The sequence below is a fragment of the Ambystoma mexicanum genome, chromosome 5p, assembly GCF_040938575.1.
Source record: "Ambystoma mexicanum isolate Mex_15411 chromosome 5p, UKY_AmexF1_1, whole genome shotgun sequence".
NCBI lineage: Eukaryota > Metazoa > Chordata > Amphibia > Caudata > Ambystomatidae > Ambystoma > Ambystoma mexicanum.
The window spans coordinates 1,091,460,423-1,091,477,967 of record NC_090930.1 but is presented as its reverse complement, the minus strand read 5'-3'; the positions used below and the strand labels follow the sequence as shown (position 1 = coordinate 1,091,477,967).

At 44.9% G+C, this 17,545-nt stretch overlaps 1 protein-coding gene across 1 annotated transcript; it reads left to right on the top strand.

The window, feature by feature from the left end:
• Window positions 1–11,985: 11,985 nt before the first annotated feature.
• SOX4 (SRY-box transcription factor 4) lies at window positions 11,986–16,211 on the top strand. The gene has a single exon (XM_069613574.1). The coding sequence runs from the start codon at window positions 12,728–12,730 to the stop codon at window positions 13,922–13,924; it is 1,197 nt and encodes a 398-aa protein (XP_069469675.1). The 5' UTR covers window positions 11,986–12,727; the 3' UTR covers window positions 13,925–16,211.
• Window positions 16,212–17,545: the final 1,334 nt, after the last annotated feature.

Here is a 17,545-nt window from a genome sequence, read left to right as displayed (position 1 = left end):
AGGCAGAGGGTCTTGTAGCTCCACTGAAAGTTATAGGAGTACAACCTAGTAACATAAAATCTCAGTCTCAGAGCTTGCTGTATTAAAAATGTGATGTGATGTGGTGGAATATGCTATGTAAAGTTTGGGGTTTAAGATCAGTTCACCAAATTCTGAAACAGGATGAGCCTTATATAACTTGGTCATTGGGGCTCAGATCATCAGCAATTGATTACATCTTTGTATCTGAACCCATTTTTTTTGTAGAAACATTTTCTATAAGCACACCACTGCTGAGTGATCATAGAATGCTTGAGCTTTACCTGTTCATCCCTAGAGGAAAAGTTGTGGGTGATTATATGTCTAATGAACTTACCACGAATCCCGGTAACAATAGGATCAGTTGGCATCCGGGCAATGTTCAGTTATGCAATAGTGTAACAAACAGAACAACATGCTCAATTACCCCTCTCTCAGTCCACTTTAGTAACTAAGAAATGATTATCTACAAAGAATTTTTCCAAAGATAACCTATGCCCTATCGAAAGACAAGCATAGAAAGGCCTACAGAAAAATGACCTGTTCGTTATAAAACCCGCGGACAAGGGAGGAGGGATTGTTCTATGGAACAAAAATGCATACAATGAAGAAGTAAAGTCCCAACTCTCTGACCAGAAATTCTACAGACAACTACAAGGAGATCCAACATTGCGACTGAAAGAAGAAATATTCAGTTTAATGCTACATGCCCAAGAAGATGGGTGGGCCACGATGAGAAGATGTTCCTGACAAGGACCAACCCAACTATTCCAGCCTTTTACCTGTTGCCTAAAGAGCACAAAAACATTGAAACACCACCAGGGAGACCCATTGTCTCAGCCATAGATTCCACCCTTGAACCTCTGTCCATTTATGTCGATTGGTTCCTGGGACCATTCATGTCAAAAATGAAATCATACATTAAGGATACCACCAGTATGATAAAAATTTTAGATAACGTCCATATTGAACAGGGCGACATTTTTGGTGACTTTGGACGTGGTGGCTCTATACACCAGTATTCCACAACTAGAATGCCTACATGTCCTTGAACAATACCTCAACCAACGCAATATGAATACCAAAACTGTCCCAACCGCCTTCATTTTGGAGTGCGCAAGATTGGCACTAATGCAAAATTATTTCATGTGTGAAGATGTCTTTTACAACCAAAGACACAGGACTAGTATGGGTGTGAATTTCACCCCGGACATTGCAAATTTGTACATGGATTCTGTAGAAAACAACTCCATCTATCACATCAACAACCCTTTCAAAACAAACATCAGAGCCTGGCATAGGTATATTGATGACTGTTTTTTGGTCTGGAGAGGCACAGTTCCCCACCTGTTTGAATTCCATAAGTGGCTGAATCAATGCAACACTAACATTACTTTCAGGATGTCTTATGACACAGAAACCATTCCCTTTCTAGACCTGGAAATTAAAACCCAGAGCGACGGGACTCTAACCACCAATCTCTTCAGAACGAAAACAGACAAAAACACACTGCTGGAGTATCATAGCTATCATCCAGCCAGCCTAAAAGCTAATCTTCCTATCGGACAATTTCTAAGAGTGCGAAGAAATTGCACCTGTCTGGAGGATTACAAGAGACATGGGAAACAACTGAAAAAATGCTTCGAACAAAGAGGATACCCAAAAAAACAAATCAATATGGCATATAAAAGGGAAAAAAATAGAAACCGAGAATCCTGCCTAAACCCATTGAATAGAACAACTGCAGAAAAAATGACATGCGTCACGACCTTCAGCCCTATAAGCCACAATCTGCGGAAACTGGCACATCATAAAAACGGAAGACTTCAACCCAGCACCACCGGGGTTTGCCTTTAAGAGGCAAAACAACTTGAGAGACAATTTAGTCCACACGTATCCAAATGAAATCAAAAAAATTGACACACAAAGAACACTCTGGGAATTGCCACCTGTTACTGGACACTTCAGATGCGGCAACTGCTCTGTCTGCCCACTAACCAAAAATTTGAAAAACATTTGCCTAAAAGGGAGAAACTGGCAACTGAAATCATTTACCAACTGTGCTTCACAATGGGTTGTCTACGCCATTCAGTGCCCCTGCCAACTCCTGTACATTGGAAAGACTAAAAGACATATCAAAATCCGCATAAGAGAGCATAGATCCAACAGGAACCAGACGCCAAACAAACCACTTGTAACTCAATATTTACATCTGAAACACAAACCATGTGAAATGTTTTGGTTCATAATCCAAATGGTTCAAATTTCGACAGATTCCTGCCACTCGGCAAATGTGAACAGAAATGGATATTTGACTTAGACACCGTGAAAAATGGTTTAAATTCGGCAGTGGAATGGGGCATTCTTTTCTGAACTGGACCGACCATCTCAAGTAGAGGGGCCTCTCACAAAAAGGCTACTATCTCTAACATGACTTAGACAATTGCCATTGAACAAACATTGTATGCAAACATACAGGAGCTCATACAATCAGCATTTACTTAGCAAATGATGCATTCTCATTAGTATTGCCCTTAAACAAAAGGAATTCCAGATTATACCATCAAAATCACAATAATTTATTGACATGACTAGAGGTTCCTGCCCCACTATTGTGTATAAAACGTTCAATAACGGATCGCTAAATGCAAAACCTCTTCATTTATACCTCATCCAAAACGGACATTACCGCCCCCCGATCAGAGTGGTTAGGAATCTTCAGTCTCCTCACTCACTCAAGATGGCCACCAATAAAACACATACATCACTACACAAGAAGTTACAGCGTGTCAAAAATGCGACCACGTGACATTACGTAACTACGGAAGCGGAACAATAACACTCCCCGTTTCTTGAATTCAGGAATCGCTGGAGACGAAAGACCCGTAAGCGATAGAACCGCGAGGACGCCGTGATCCTCTATAACACAGCCAAAATGTAAAGACAACTACGCTCTGTTAAAACTTTGTACCCTCTCTGGCAACATAGATACAGTAAATATTGAGCTGAAATTAAAAACACCATGAGTGACGTTTTTAAAAGGAAATATGCAGCGGAGAAGCTAGGAAATATTCTAAATGCCCCCCTCTCCTTGTTTTACAGCTATGGGCAAGACGGACGACAAAATCAAGCAAAAGGAGTAAGCCCTAGACAATTAAAACATTGGGCCATTTTTTAAGCTAAACACTAGCGCCATAATTACATCCAAGCCGTCGAGAGACATACAGGTCAGTACATAAGTAATCTGACTCTCGCAATGCCATAGATACGAAAGGACACGTTTTTAAAAGAACTCATGCATGGTTTTCTGTAAACAGGTCCTGCTCAACGGAAAATCACAAAATTAAGAACATATTTATCAGAAAATAACAACATCTAAAGCACGGCACTTGAACAAAAAATTCATCCATTCTGCAAATTGATTACATTCAAATGAAGTGAGAAGCAGAATCAGAAAAGACTATTGCACAGCGCAATTCATGAGAAGGAAGAAACTTCCTCTTTGTCTTCAAATAATTACGCTCTAGTCCAACCACAACAGATTAAAAAGGTCAGTGGAAAGCTTTTTAGAGGGGAAATAAAACAGCCCCATTACACATGAAACTTGCCAAAATAGGTTTTAACACTGTATTGTTTTTAAATTGGGTACAGAAAATTGATCCCTTCCAGACCAATCACTAATGCACATTTTGTATTTTCATTTTTTTGCAGTATCCGACAAAATAATTGTAAAAAACTGGGGATTTGTTGAACTATTTGTCAACCTGTCATAGCAATGTACTATCCTGAAGAGGGCTACACTAAAAACAACAGAACACCAGGGGCGGTGTTGATGTAATCTGTTAGCCGAAACATATGTAGACATCCTGCAGACATTTGAAAAACCTTGTCTTTTTGTTGCATAAGAATTCCTCTTATGCTGTACATTCACAGCGTGCTCCCCGAAAACGCAATATGATAAATACTCTGTAAACAGTATGTCAGTGTGATAAATTATAACTGTCACTTACTAACCACAGTCACCATTGATAGAAAACGTGATATTTCTGGACTTTTTTCTTTTGTCTAATTTTAAGACTTATTTTATTGTATGTGGTGTCTTGTGGAAAGCACCTACTACATGGTTGTGTTGTGAAGAATTTGATTAAAAAGTGTTTTTACTTTGTTTATTCTATGGAAATAATTATTTGGTTCATATGTAATTTGGATAGATGAAATAGATAATCTATCCCAATTCTTTCCCTTGACAATTTTCTAAAGTGGACTGAGAGAGGGGTAATTGAGCATTTTGTTCTGTTTTTTACACTATATATGTGGTCCCTACACCGCTCAATCCCCCTAAAACAAAATAAATGTGGGACTTACCCAGTATTTCTCCTTCAGTTATGCAATGATCTTTTTCGTAAAGATTATGCTGAAACAACATATGAAGAAAAAAAGAAGGTTCACTCGTGATCAGTTTGACCCATATGTAAAATCACTCATGAAAAGTTCAATAAAGACATTGGGTAAAAAAAACAGCCAAAGACACGGCATATTCATAAATATGATACCATTGTCCGGACTAGCAAAACATTATTACGCAGCTCATTAAGGAAACCTAGATCATTAAACATTTCAGAAAGATCGAGGGGAGAAGGGGCCAAACATTTGAAACAAATCTATAAAAATTGGATAAGAAATTATAAACGCACGTTGCTTCAAGGTGATAATGAGGAAATGCTGCATACACTTACTCATAATTCAGTGAGACAATTTTGGTGCCTCATAAATAGGACTGCTAAACTCACACCCGACCACAACCTCAATCCTATCGATGAACAGGCATGGCCGGAGCATTTTCTGAACTTATATGCAAGTAGGGATCCTATATTTTGCCCAACTAAATCCATGTTAACAGCTCAGTGGGGATGCAACTGTTCAATTGCTGAGATCAGGGAGAGGATAGTCTTGGCCAGTTCGTCTAGAGCGGCAGGGCCGAATGGTCTATCGAACGCTCTGTTCGAGGGTGACCCGAACACCTGGTCAAAAGCCCTATTTCTGCTCTTTGAAAACCTAAGTCGAACAAAGACCATGCCCCACTCTTGGAATTTGTGCTATATCATCCCAATTTATAAGAAGGGCGATAGATCCTCACCGGCAAATTATCGCCCAATTGCCTTACTAGATTCAGATTTTTAAATCTTTGCAGGTCTCCTTAAAAAAATTGAAAAGTGGTCAACTGATAACGAGATTATTTCGCCAGCTCAATTTGGATTTAGGAAGGGAATTGGTACTATGGCAGGGAGCCTTTTGATTTCTCTACTACAAGAAATGGGTTGGAAAATAGGGTCCAACCCAGTTTATCGAGCTAGCATGGATTTATACCTAGCTTTCGATTTGGTGGTTCGAAATATATTATGGAGGAAACTAAATCTTTTAGGCTTACCAGAAGATCTTCTGGTTATGCTGATTCATCTCCACGAAGGTTCGAAGATTCAAATCTGCTTAAATAATGAAGGACTTCTCTCCTCCCCTATTAAAACATCTAACAGATTAAGACATGGTTGTATTTTTGCTCCAATATTGTACAATCTGTATACATCTGACATTGCCCATTCTTATTGAAAGCATCCTTCATTCAACCCAAGCTGGAAGGTCAAAAGTTGTGTTGTTGTTCCTATGCGGATGACTTATTATTTGATAGGACCACTGTGGGGCTCCAACGCATGTTAACAGCTTTTGCAACGTTCATGATGTCAAATGGTTTAGCGGTAAATGCACAAAAGTCCCATATCATGTGCTTCAGTTGAAAGCAAAAGTTACCACATAAAAGATGGTTCCTGAATAAAATCAAATTAGGAATAAAACATTCAATGATATATTTGGGACTTTTTGTATGCGATAAACCGAATACTGCGCAACCTTTTAATCATTATCTGATGAAACTCAAGGCATGCATTACTCAAATCCGCACAGTGGATTGTACATTCGGCACATTCTCTTACCTCCGTATCTAAGATATTACAGACTAAAAGTAATTCCGAAAATCTTATATGGCATTGAAAAGCAATTTATAAGTGGCAAGTTAGATGTGAACAGACATGAGGCAAGGATCTTTAGGGAAACGTTATTCTGTTTAACGAAATGCATTCCATTAGTAGCGATACGATATGAACTGGGCCTTCAGTCGCTTAAAAGTATTGTAGAGTGGAAATGTTTACTGCTATTTCGAAATCTCATAAATTATTCAGGAAAGAACTTGTATAGTGATTTGTGTGGTATGCTTAAACAAGGCACACCTAATTTGATATTTCTCGAGAAATTAATGAAAATTTGCAAGAATAAACTGAGTTGTGCCGGAGCATCACTGAAGCACTCTTGTGTATAATCCAAACAGAGTAAAACAACTGCTCCAAAATAATGACTGGGCAAGCATAACGGAAAATCTATCCCATTATAGATTGTACTCTCATATGATCTCTTATTATAAATATATTGGAAATACGGAACCTCCTTTCCCAACAGAAGGTGGAGAAATATATATATATATATATGAGGTTTCAATTTAACCGATTGCTAATGGGTGAAATCATCACAGCAAGAGCCACAATTTTGACAGTTCCTATATTGTGCAGACATTGTAAGAATACGGAGGTAGTAGAAACATTAAGACACTTGCTGATGGAGTGTCCAGTATTGACTCAAAAAAAGAACATACTATTTTGATCGTTTTGTCTCGAACACATCATATGTGGACCTGAACCTTTTGTGGAAACGTATGCTATTTGACAAAAGAATTCCTTTGCAATTAGCTGTAAGATTTTTGAAAATAGAATGTGTTCTGGAATAGTATTTAACTATGTTTTCAGGTTAGTGCAAAAGCAGAGCACTAACGCATTGTGTCCTTGATTTTGCTATAAATAGGCTGCTCAATGTTGTTATGAATTTTAGTATTTGTATATTGCCATTGGAATAATTTTATATATGTTTAAGGATCTTGAGTCAGAGTAAAGGAAGGAAGTATTGTACTCAGGAATTCTTTGTAAATAGGCCGCCTAATTTATTTAGGAATTTTAGTGTTTGTATGTCATATGAATTTCGGCTGTAAGTTTAATTGAGAGAATGGATTTTTTTGTGTGATTCAACTACTGTAGGTTTGGTAATTTTTAGTTTGTTGATAAAACACTATAATGTAATGATCTGCATTTTAAAAAAAAGAAATTGTCGATTTCTATTTTATGATTGTTGTTTTTTTGTGTACTATTTTGTAAAGGATTTTTCTAAAACCACATACAAATAAAATAAATAAAAAACAACACTCCTCTGCTGCGGCAACCACTCGGCTGTGCTCCGGGTCTTCCCATCACCGCCACAGCCGTCCAAACTTACTTGTGGCGCACCGTACAAACCACAGTACTTCTGTATGCTGCCCGCGTGTTTGCCTCACCAGTTGGCAGTGGCTCACCACACAGTCCGCTCTGCAATGTCGGCTCAGGGTCTCTGCGCTTGTTGCCGTGGGCACCCTCTGCCATCTTGATTGTGTATCCACACACACGAGTGTTCATGTCGGCAGGCTCGTTCTCTTCTTTACGGCCACCGAACAATCATAAACTTCGCCCATACACACTCTCTTTCTCGCTCGTCGGTTCGCTTCACTGATCGGTCACAGGTCTGTCAGGATCCACTACGTTGGCACGGATCGTGTCAGATCAAGCAGGAGCTGTGCTTAGAGCGTCCTCATTGCATGCTGCTTAGCCATGCTCTTCTCGTATGATGGAATACATATTGGTATTGTAGGGTAGTTTGTGGCAATCTTAGAATGTTTACCAAAAAAACAAGAGCTAAAGTTTATGTGTTGGAAGTGGGCGGCTGTTTTTTAGGATGGTAAGAGCAGAGCAGCATGGGAATAATAATCAGTCCCATGGTACTGGGCAGTATAGCTACCATAAGTCGGTGCCCTACAATCATTCCATTGTGAGGAGACTCCGCAGGATGCTTGAAGGTATATTGCCATAAAATAAAGTTGAAGAAAGAAGCAGTGCCCGTGGCTTCAAAAGTAAGGTGTGTGCCTCTTACTTTAAGGAGTGAAGTTGCAGAGATCAAAAGATTAGAATCAGAAGGCATTATTGAAGCCAAGAAACCGTCAGAGTGGGTCTCTCCGGTGGTAGTTGTGCGCAAGAGCAGTGGCAGTGTAAGGACCTTTTTGGCCTCAATAGATGTGTTTTTGTGGACATATTTCCACTGCCAAACATAGGGGAATTGATCAATCTCATGGCAGGGTCCAAGATACTTAGTACATTGGATTTAGCTTCAGCGTACCATCTGGATGTGCTGCATCCTGAGTCGACAGATTAAACCACATTCATCACACATTAAGTCACTTTTTAGCTTTAGGCAGATGCCATTTGGTTCAATATCTGCTCCAACATTCTTTCAGCGTGTGATGCACGCCATTTTGAGCAAATTTGAAGGGGGTGTTTTATTAAACATAGAATAAAATAAATAACTTACTTTTTTAATCTAAGGCATATTTATCTAAACTGCTCCTCTTCTCTGTAAATAGTTTTTTTTGTATTCATGTGTCATGGTTTCCATAAAACGTTTCACATAGCGTCATCATAAATGGTCAACCATAATTTGGATAATTACCAAAAACATATACAATAAAATGACACATTTAACTGTACAATAAATGTTATGGTTACCCCTTAAATGGGGGCGTAAGGTGGGGGACGCCGGGTGGCTGAGCAGGGGTCCCCCACCTAAGACTCCCATTTAAGGCCTGTTGCCTGTCTGGACCATTCTTTCTCCAAATCCACCTGGAGCATGGCATCTGAGTCCCTCCTGCAGCACTTTGCATCGCAGGAGGCTGATGCCACAAATTCCCTTGTAACCTCAGAGCTCCTGCTCCACTTGAAGATGGCTGCCCACCGTGCCCTCCACCATAGAGACTGCCTTAATGCTGACTGTGACCCTTTACACCACTTGTCCTATGGCAGCTACCTTTGCCTCCGGATTGGCTGAAGGCCAAATAAAATGCAGCTGTGGGTTCAGGCTGGCATGCTGGGCCGGCGTCCCCCACCTTAGTCCCCCATTTAAGGACTGTTGCCTTATTGGGCCTGGCTGGTGTGCCAGCCAAAGTACTTTCTACTAGCTGGATTCTGCACTCTCCATGATGACTCCTGGTTCCTTTATGATGGTAAGCACTGACTCGTTTATGCTCTACAGTCTACACAATCATTGTAGGGCATCCTAACCACTGATCCTCCCTGCATCCCTCCATTATGCTCTCCCCCCTCCTGCCGACATTGCAGTGCCTCTCGGATCCCATGCCCTTCACTGTACCCATAGTGGTCCTTGTCTCTGCTTACTCCGATCAATCTCTAGCCATGCATCCTCCATCACGACTTGACCTACGATTAAGACCTGCCCTGTACTACCTCATGCTGTTTGTATGCTCTTTTGCCAACTCTGCACAGACCTTGTACACTCACCTACTTTTTCCCAATGCGGTTGCATGCCTGCTGCAGCCTCCCGACCCCCGCACCGAGAGGTGGCCTGCCAAGCTGTACATGTTCTACCGGACTAGCTAAAAACGTTTCTAGTTGTGTTAAATTACTGCTATGCCTACCTGTACGATGTGGCCGTCGTAAAATGAGCTGTGCCTTGGCTAGGTTATATACACACACACACACCAATCTGTCTGTAACCATATGCGTACTACAGCACTTCAATAATGTATTATGCACTTTCTGTAACTAGCGCCTAGATGCCCCAGGGTTTTGTGCACTGAAATAAATGCAAACATAAATACATATTCCTAACTATGTGTTTGACAATGTTAACGATCCTCCTTGATTAATAACGCTTGCATTTTAGTCGGTTCTTTTTCACTTGATGCGTGGTCTTGAAATCTGACTTAACAAAGGTATGGCTCTGCAAGGTAGTGTTCGTCTGGTCAACACAGCATTGGAACCAATGTTTAATTTTGAAGGTGTTCGAAACACTTAACATGTTTGTTACATAGCAATTAGCTCATCCCCATTCATTTTGTGCTTTGAAAACTGTGTTGTAGCTTTGTGTAGAAGACCTACGTACAGATAGGATCCTGACGGGGTGCTCTGTGGAAACGTTGTACGCGAGAATGGAAATGAATCGGGACGTGACGGTTGACGATTGCCCGGTTTAATCGTCAATAACTGGCGTCAGGCTTTATTTCAGAGGGCCATACGGAAATTGGTTAGTTTTTTTTAATTGATGTGGCGCTGCAGTGACAATTACAACGGGCTGTCGGCGATGCAACATGGTAGACAGCACTTGTTTCGCCTGCTCCGTGTTCACACGGAGGGAGGTGCAGCTCTGCCCCCCAGCGTCCTATGCAGTTCCTCGGCTGTGCGGAGAACAGCCTCGTGTGAACTGTCACCTTGCTCAGGACACGGAGCGGGGAAGAGGCTGTCTCTTTCGGAGATGTCTGGGGGCAGCGTGTAGGGCAAGGTCTCCTCCCAGACAACTATTTTGTATAACCCCGGCCCCCTATTTTCTACTTGTTATGCGTTTTAATGAAAGGCGCAGGGTTTAGGTAACTGGCTGTAAGGCACGAGTCAGAGGCTGAGAAGCTTGGGACGTGAGTTAGACGTAAGCCGCGGTAGGGCAAGACTAGTGGGCACAGCCACCACTGACCCCTCCTCATCAACGTCCTGACAGCAATTGACCCACCTCGCGACGGGAGACGTTGGGCGGCTCCGCCTCCTCACCGCCCATGCAAACCCTGGGGGTGAGGCCTATCGTCGTTAGTAAACAATGGCAGCGTCACATGCCACGCCCACACTGTACGCCATGCCGCCGGGATAGCACGTGCGCGGCGGCCGTCTAGCAGGCTGTGCGCGCATCTGCTGCACCAAGGATTGGAGGAGCGGCGATATGAGACGCCAAAAAAAACGGCCCCCAGGGACCTAGAGGCAGAGCACGCTATGACAGTTCTCGTCTGGACAGCATTGTCCACTATGAGCGTAGTTCTCAGCTGTCAAAGTTGGTTGGAGGCAGGGCTTTGAAATGCATGAGCGTAGGGATGGCAGTCCGAATAATGGAAAGATATAGCGTAGTAGTTGTTATTAAAAAAACATAATACCTGCATCGCATTCAGGTCACCCTATATTCGCCTCAAAAAAGTATGCGTGACACATAGAGCCAGACCTGCACAAATGCTTTGGGACAGAACAGAAACGATGAGCATTGCAACACACCACGACGTTTATACAGAGCTGCCAATGGTGGCCGTGTTTCGTTGCAAAATGGGTGGCAATCGTTCTAAAATCACATCAGATTGCGATACATAGCCACCATGTCTTTGGCCAGCTGCAGCCGACGTGTCAAACTGACAAATGAAATCTACCACCACTGTTAGGTTTTCTTATCCAAGACAATACATCTCTTATTTCTGTATTCTATGGTTGCGTTTAAAGAGGTCGCTACCGTTGGGATACTTTAGCGAACGGTCACCCCATCCCGCTATGGAGTTAAATATGAATGAAAGCGTAGCATTGCTGTGGCAAAAGATCGCGCGGCATTGATTACCTCCGAAGATTGGTGTGCAACATATTTACTTAGGTAGAACACCCGTCAATAGCTACGTAAAGAAGTGTCCCACTTTTCACCAAGGGCAGCGCCAGTAAGGGGTTGAACTGCTGCGCCGCAGCACATGCTTCGCTGACTTGCTCTCGATGTGAATGAGGGCAGTGCCCGCCGATCCCGGCAATGCTGCTCGCTGGCAGCCACCCATGTACAGTATGCACGCCCCCTTTACCTCCCCTTCACCCCGGCTCCGGTTACACAGCACACTCCCCCAACCCTCTAGAACACATTCGAACGCCCTCTCAAATAAACGGCAGCTTGCCCGCTCCCCCTAAGAGATTTACGTTAAATCCAAAAATCTCAGCCTCTCCTCGCGTTCCCTTTTTTGAAAAGTTTGCTCTGTGGCTGGGAATGAGGTCAGCACTGGAGCCTTTCATTGCACGCGGTGATTATTATTGCATCGGCTGCCGAGCCAATGGTGGCGGCCGGGGGAGGGACCGGGCCTGTGGAAACGTTGGATACAGCGACTGATTGGCTGGCGCCTGCACGGGGAAGGGATAAAGCGGCGCGAGGCAGGCAGCCGGAGCGCTTTACGCAGCAGACAGAGGCAGGGTCTATGTCAGACAAGGAGACGGGGGCGAGCACAAGCCCAGCAGCTCTGCCTACTGACTGTGCACACAAGGACAGTTCACACGTGAGGATCAGCCTCCTCCGGCACAGCCAACAAATATATAAATAAAAAAACGAATGCTGCCCAAGTGGAATTGATTTTTCTTCCTTTTAACATCTACATTGCAAAACTCTTAGGCACAGACTGTTCGAGGACGGATCTCTGCTCAAACTGTTACTCCTTTGCCTGGGTGTTTCGCGGAGAGCGAGGTGAACTGGACCCATGAGCCGCTTGTGGGGGCGACCGCAGGGCGACTGAACCTGCAGCAGCCACAGAAGCTTCGGTGGACGCCCGACCCGCTATCCTGTGCTTGATCGCCGCTTTTGCCACCTGGTGACCTGAGAGGAACGATTGTGAAGTGGCTGTACCCGGGAGAGCCTGTGTAACTGAACGAGTCCCAGCACCCACCGTTACCTCCCCCTCGGCTTCTTCCTTGGACACTTGGGCTGTCAGACTCCCAGCCTTTAGCCTCAGATCGCCTGCATCATGGTGCAACAGAGTACCGCAGCCGCCGAGAGCAGCGAGGCGCTGCTAGCAGGGGACACTTCAGACACCGGTGCCGGACTGATCGAGCTGGGGGTGGCGCGCTCCCCTACCCCAGGCTCCACCGCCTCAATCGGGGGCAAAGCCGATGATCCGGCGTGGTGCAAGACCCCCAGTGGGCACATCAAGCGGCCCATGAATGCTTTCATGGTGTGGTCGCAGATCGAGCGGCGCAAGATCATGGAGCAGTCACCCGACATGCACAACGCGGAGATCTCCAAACGTCTGGGCAAGCGCTGGAAGCAGCTCAAGGACACAGACAAAATTCCCTTCATTCGTGAGGCCGAGAGGCTGCGGCTGAAGCACATGGCAGACTACCCAGACTATAAGTACCGGCCCCGCAAGAAGGTTAAGGCCGCCAATCCCGCAGCCAAGCCGGGGGAGAAGCCGTGCGGCCCTGGTGGCATCAGTACCGGCCTCAAGCCTGCTGTCAAGAAGAGCAGCGGCGGTTCGTCCAAAAGCCCAGTCAAACCGCACCACGCAAAGCCGGGCAGGACCTACCCCGAGCCCCTGTGCCTGGACCATCACTCTTTGTACAAGTCCCGCACTTCGTCGTGTTCCTCAACCTCCTCATGCGGCAGCGGCGGCTCCAGCGGAAGGTTGCCAGACAAGAAGCCCCCGCAGCCCAAGCGCCTTTACGTCTTCGGCAGCGGGCTTGCCTCGTCCTCCCCCATGGCTGTGCCGGCCGGACCCTGCAGCCCCACAGACCCCGGAGACCCCCTCAGCCTCTACGACGAGTACCCAACAACACTACAGGACGACGACGGCGGCGCCGCCTCCTCGCCAGGCTCCCCGCACAGCTACAGCAGCAGCAGCGGCGGTGGCAGCCTGCGCGCCCCGTCCCCGGCGCCCTCTACCTCCTTCTCCACCGCCTCCTGCTCCTCGTCTGCGTCCTCGCACTACTCGTCTAGCTCGTCGGACGAGGAGCTGGAGGACGAGCTTCTGGAGCTGAACCCGAGCCCGGGTTTCGAGAGCATGTGCCTGGGCTCGTCGGCTCTCGACCGGGACCTGGACTTTAGCCTGGAGGCGGGCGCAGGCTCGCACTTCGAGTTCCCCGACTACTGCACGCCCGAGGTGAGCGAGATGATCTCCGGGGACTGGCTGGAGTCGAGTATCTCCAACCTGGTGTTCACCTACTGAGGGGGCGGCGGGCGAGGAGATCGCCGCGCACACACACCAGGAACCCGGGCGAAGGGGGGTGACACGTCCCCCAGACCCACGTTTGTGTTTCCAAAGGGACTTTGCTCTGCCTTCAACAAGCGGGAAGGACGCAAGGAGCCGCCCGCCCGCACCCCTGCAGGCTCCTCGACACACTGGCTGGAGGAAAGGGGTTTTGTGGAACGAGTGAGGGGGCCAAGAGGCAGGTGTTCGGGGGCCCAAGAGAAGCAGTACTACATTTTTTTAGTGCTTGCGTTTGTGATAGACAATGTTTCCATGAAGTGGTCCAGACGAAATCTGCGAGGATACTAAGTATCAGTGACTTGCCCCGTGGAATAATCAACACATGAACGGAGTCGGAGGGACTCGTTTGGGCCGTTGAAACCAAGAATGACTGCTCTCTTCCCCAGCGTAGGAGGGCACATGTCATCGCCCCCTCTAAACTGGAAATAAGGCAGGGAAACAAAGTAATAATAGATTGAGTTGGATTTGCACGTTAACTAAGAAGGCATCACGTTTTTTCTTGCTCCATTTCTTGTTGTATCGCTGATATGACTTTCTGGACACTAAGAAACAAACTTTGCAAGGGGGGAGGGTGGGGGGACTGCTTTTTTTCCCAGTACGGCAGTTTAACGTATTTATGTGGTACAGGAAAGCGGCCGATTCTTTTTTCATACTTTTCTTTCCTTGAATCTGAATCGCGCCGGGGTTGGATAATTTCACTGGTGGGTTAATTATTAGCATGTTATCCCGTCTGTCTTTCGAAGGTTTTTCTTTCTCGCCGAGACTGTTGAACAGTTTAAAACCAATAGTGTTGGGGTAATATAAAGCAGATAGATGGCGCTATGTTTGATTCCTACAGAAACAAATCACCAGCTTTTTCCACTCTTTAACTCTTTCAAAGGATTCAAACGCACCTCAAATCTGTGCTGGACTTTTAAAGGATATCAGGACCAAAATGTTCTCAGAGTATGTATGTACTGTTCCTTAGGTGTAAATGAGGAAACTTTGCCACACCGATTTTCCATCCTCTTGTATTTTTTTCCTCCTTGTTTATGTACTCAGATGCCATTTTATATGGACCTATTTATATACTGGCCAAACATTTGAGTGTTTTTTTAAAAGAAATTTTGTTTGGTAGTCTCTCGTTGTATAAAAACCCCACACCCCATGTATGTCTCCTTCACCGAAGGGCTAGAGTTTTATCTTTTAATTTTTTATATTTAAATGTAGACTTTTGACACTTTTAAAGGAGAGAAGAGATGAAACGTTTGATTATTTTCTCAGTGTATTTTTGTAAAAAAAATTAAAAAACAGATCTATAAAGGGGTGTTAGTTGGTGTACATTGCTGTTTTTGAATTTGACAGATTCTGAGGGATTGGAGGCTGCAGGGTAATATTTCACAAATTACCTGGCCTCTCCACTTCCATGTTTACAACACTTGATCTGCAGGCTCTTTAAAGTGACAAGATCCCTTTCCCGGTGCCCGTTGCTCGCCTTTACACATACAGCAGTATCCGTGCACTGTAACTGGACATGTCCACCACACACCCTCTCCAAGTGACTTGCGTGCAGTGTTCAAAACGCTTTAAAAGCAATCGGTGCACCCATACAGCACAAAGGGATCCTGTAGCTTTAAACTTCAAAACCCACATCCTATTGCACTTTTTTAAAAATATACACACAACAATTACACACAAGAGAACGTGCCGTTTAAACCACTGGGTCTATCTTGATGCCGATTTGAGTTTGCGACACTATGTACTGCGTTTTCATTCCTGTATTTGACTATTTAATCCTTTTCTACTTGTCGCTGAAAAATATAAATTGTTTTTAGTCTTTTATGGCATGACGATAGCATATGTATTCAGGTTTATAGCTGTTGTGTTTTAAGATGAAAACAAAAACGTGAAAACATCTTTGTACATTTAAGTCTGTATTATAATAAGCAAAAAAGAGGATCGTGTGTTTATGTACGTTAATATAACATGACAGGCCCTACCTGAACGCCTGTCTGAATAAGGCAGCGCTGTTTATGGTAATTTTTGTTTTTGTTTTACTTTATTATCCATTCTGTGCAATATGCTGTGTAGAAATTTCTTGTCTTATCACACCACAAACCATGGGGGGGGGGGGGTCGCGGGTGGGGGAGGGGGTCAAGGACCATGTCGGCTTATGTCAAGTTCACTGCCTGTCAGATTGTTAATACTTCTGTAAATAAACCTTTTTTTCCGAGAAGGAAATAAAGTCAGCTGGAACTGAACCCTACACTGGTTCTTGTTTGGTTGTTCTTGTGAGCTTCACTTCACCCTCCTATGCATGTCACGGTGTTTGGAAATAACTGTAATCGTTATTCGAACCACCCCTCCCCCATGCACACCAGGGTGCCGCTCTACACTCAGACATGCATGCGTTGTGTCTGCTTGAGGAGAGACTGGCAGGCTCACGCAGTGATGTAATGGGTGTGAGAAGGAATGGATGTGTGTGCGCATGCGCGCGCGCGTCCCCGTATGCGGTATGCTCGCGGTATGCTCTCTAGGAATTTTCCAGTAGTGTAAGGAGACGGTGGACCTCTCTTCGCTGATGACAGATGCAATGCCCATGGTGCTGACCTGTTCTAGATGTAGGGTCGAGCTGAGTGGCCGCCTGAATCTTCCACGTTTCTAGACACGTTTGCTCTGAGATGGAAAGCCGGGCAGAGCTCGATGTCTGAGCTGCTTGTGGACAAATGCATTTACTCCTGGTCTTGCTTGCGATGCTAGGAGACGAGTACGGTGTGATTGTGTTTTGGTGGAATGTCCGGACGATCTATGTAGCACATAAAAACCCATTCCTTTCGGTTGATTGGTGACTGGTTTGGGGGTTATATCTCCGCTAAAGTCCTGAACATTACTTTCTTTCATTTCACCAAGCAGTTAATTGGCGAGACATCGGGGAACTGCAAGTATTGTGACTGCCCAGAGGTTCTGCCGCGTGGCTCTTGTAGCTAGGAAAGGTTAGCCAAAACGACCCCACGCCAGCTCCTGCAACAGCAAGAATGCTTGCAGTGGCAAGGGTGGGAGGGCACACACGGCCCTATCGGGAAAAGAGGGGGCATGGCTTTTGTGTTGCACAGAGCGGGCTCCACACACACAGTGGTTGTCTGCCACATAGGTGTATGCAGTATTTATCGAATACTTGCACTTTTCATACTCTATTGGATACATATCTTCAATACAAGGAAAATAAACTACGGGTGAATGCTCAACGAGTTAATGTGTGTAACCGATTCATTTCGAAAGGGTGTGTTTTGCACCGGCTTTCAAGGACCATGTGATGTCAGCTGATGGAGCGCTCTGGTTGCCTGTTCCCAGAAACGGGTTGATAATATAGTAATGTGGGACCCGAAGGGGAAAGTCAGTCACTTAACCGACGTCCATCTTTTCCCACCAGGTAATACAATGAGAACCATTGCAGTTGGCTAATACCGCGGGTGGGGGATTCTGTCTAGGTAGTACCAGTACCTCCAAAGTGATCTGGATGGGCAAGAGCCAAACATGTTATGACGCATCCTTTTCATTCTGAGCCTGAGGTGGAAAAAGCTGCGCAGTTTAGGTGAATGG

What these genes read in the sequence shown, in the direction of transcription:
- SOX4 (XM_069613574.1), top strand. Translation starts at nt 12,728, where the DNA reads ATGGTGCAACAGAGTACCGCAGCCGCCGAGAGCAGCGAGGCGCTGCTA.